We start from the raw sequence: 2,500 nt of genomic DNA, 5'->3' as shown, positions 1-2,500 counted from the left end.
CTCTGAAGTCTCAGTGGACATCAGTGATGCCAACATCTGAGCGATGGCTGGTTATTGGCCTGATCATGGCGGGGGATGAGTAGGGGCTCATTTGGTTCAGAAATGAAGGACCCATACGCCTACCCACCATATTAATCTAGTCACTGTTTTGGCAATGACACATGCACGCACACACGCACAGACAAGCACATGCACACGCACACACACACACACACATACATGCATGCACCACACACACTCAAGCAGAACCAGAGCATTGCCATTAGCATTTCAAAATCAGCACAGCAATCTTGTCTTGTTGAGAGAGAGAGAGAGTGAGTGTGTGTGTGTGTGTGTGTGTGTGTGTGTGTGTGTGTGTGTGTGTGTGTGTGTGTGTGTGTTCACCTGCTTTCTTGGTGCCTGTGTCTGCCATCAGTATTTTCCTGATTCGTAGCCTTTCAGTTTGGCTGTGTGTTTGTATATGTGTATGTGTGCGATGGTATGTGTGGGTCTGATGGCAAGCCATTTCACACACACACACACACACACACACACACACACACACACACACACACACACACCTCCACACGTAAATCTGCTATACCTGAAATTGTTACAATGCGACTGGGCAGCCTTATCTGAACCGCAGTACCAGTGTCTGGGTATGCGATATAACAGCAAACATAGTGTGGGTGTGTGTGTGTGTGTGTGTGTGTGTGTGTGTCTCAATGTGTGAGAGATGTAATGGCATGCACTGCATGTATTCCCAGTGTGTATGATTTCCCTCTGTGTCTCTATGGCTGTAGCCTCTCATTTGCATCGTTATTGAGAGACACACACACACACACACACACACACATTCAAACTAAATAGACCATGTACTCTGCATGCCAAAAGGGACGTCACTATGCCATCACCCCTTTACCTGACACTGCTGCTCCTATCTCTTCTTCCGTGCCTCTCTTTTCTTTCTTCCCTCCCTCTCTCTTTTGCACCCCCCTCCCCAAACACACACACATACACACACACACACACACACACACACTCTCTTCCTTATTCCATACTCCGGCTCCTCTGGAACTCGGTCTGAATCCTAATGTGCTTCATCAGTGGGAGCTTCACTCAGTAAACAGCAGTGTGTGTGTGTGTGTGTGTGTGTGTGTGTGTGGGAAGACCGACACGGTCACTAAGATGGCTGTGCTACCATTGCCTTCTCATTCCTCCCTCCCTCATTCTCTCTCTCTCTCTCTCTCTCTCTCTCTCTCCCTCTCTCTATTTTTACAAATGTCCTCTTCTCTGTGTCTTTGTCTTGTCGTTCCCTGTTAACGTTCTCCTCCTCTTCCTCCTCTTCCTCCTCTTTCTCCTGTTCAGATGGCGATGGCCTCCAGGACCACCTGCTGCCCGTGTGCTTGGATGACACCTGCACCAAGAGTGCCATCTACCTGAGCAAGCCCGGGGACGCACAGGTACCACACACACCCCTCCTTTTGCACACACACACACTCTTCCATGTACACACACACACACCCCTCCGTTTGCACACACTCTTCCGCACCAGTCAGCCAACCCAGTCGAGCACACTCCTTTCCTTCAGATGACAGTAGTTTCCTGTGTATTAGCTGCATTGTGTATAGGCTGGAGGGCAGTGTGTATGCAAGTTAAAAGAAACAAAACCATATTAATACCATTACATTAACTGCCCCCGTGTATTAACCTCATAGCTGAAGAAATGTTGCTTAGTCATTGTATAAGCTGCAGCTAATAGTTGGGAGTTTATGGTACTCCATGTGTATGGCACTCATCAAGCACACAGTCTCCAGCAGTTCAGTGGTTTTGAGGCACTTGAGTGGATGTTTGCTAGATCCCTGAGCTTGACTTGCTTAAACGTCCCTCTTTCCAAGTCGTCTCTGTGTCTCGTTCTCTTGACTCTCTTCGGCCAGGTTTGTGCAAAATTCACAGTCGAGTTGAGAATGACTCCTAAATTCCAATTAAATTCTTGAGTTTGAATTGAATTTGAATTGAGGTCAAAAACAGGATGCAGAATTACAATTCGAATTTGAATTAAAGGAAGTAGATTCATATACATAATTTAAGTATAATTTGAGTAGTGTTTAACAGTGAAGTTTCACAAAATATGTCAGATATGATGCAACAAACACACAACTTATTGGCTAATTGAAAACAGTAATCAATTACATTTTCAAAGTAACCTTCCCAAAGCTGAATGTATGTGAGATTCAACCCATTCTTCCAGTTATGTGACTGGAATTGTTTTGAATTGCCATGAATTGAATTCCACTTCCTGTCATTCCAATTCCAATTCAAATTCAACTTCCAGTGGGGTGGGGCCAATTCAATTCAAATTCCAATATCATAAATTGAATGGAGGCCAATTCTAAAATTCGGGATTGTGCACAAGCCTGTCTTCGGCTCACCTGTCCTTGCACTGTAGCGTCGGAGCTTTTGACTGCCCATGCAGCGAGCCTGGCGCCTTGGTGGTTTTGGGGGTAAAGGGCCACAG

General features: G+C 45.9%; 1 protein-coding gene across 1 annotated transcript in view; it reads left to right on the top strand.

Annotated features, from left to right (window-relative positions):
- Window positions 1-2,500, top strand: part of itfg1 (integrin alpha FG-GAP repeat containing 1) — a 158,579-nt gene that overhangs the window by 52,159 nt on the left and 103,920 nt on the right. The window contains 1 exon segment of the mRNA XM_062549756.1: window positions 1,351-1,445. Coding sequence (XP_062405740.1) covers window positions 1,351-1,445 — 95 coding nt within the window.

Source organism: Sardina pilchardus, chromosome 11 (assembly GCF_963854185.1).
Source record: "Sardina pilchardus chromosome 11, fSarPil1.1, whole genome shotgun sequence".
Taxonomy (NCBI): Eukaryota; Metazoa; Chordata; class Actinopteri; order Clupeiformes; family Clupeidae; genus Sardina; species Sardina pilchardus.
This window is presented reverse-complemented; position numbering and strand designations above follow the sequence as displayed.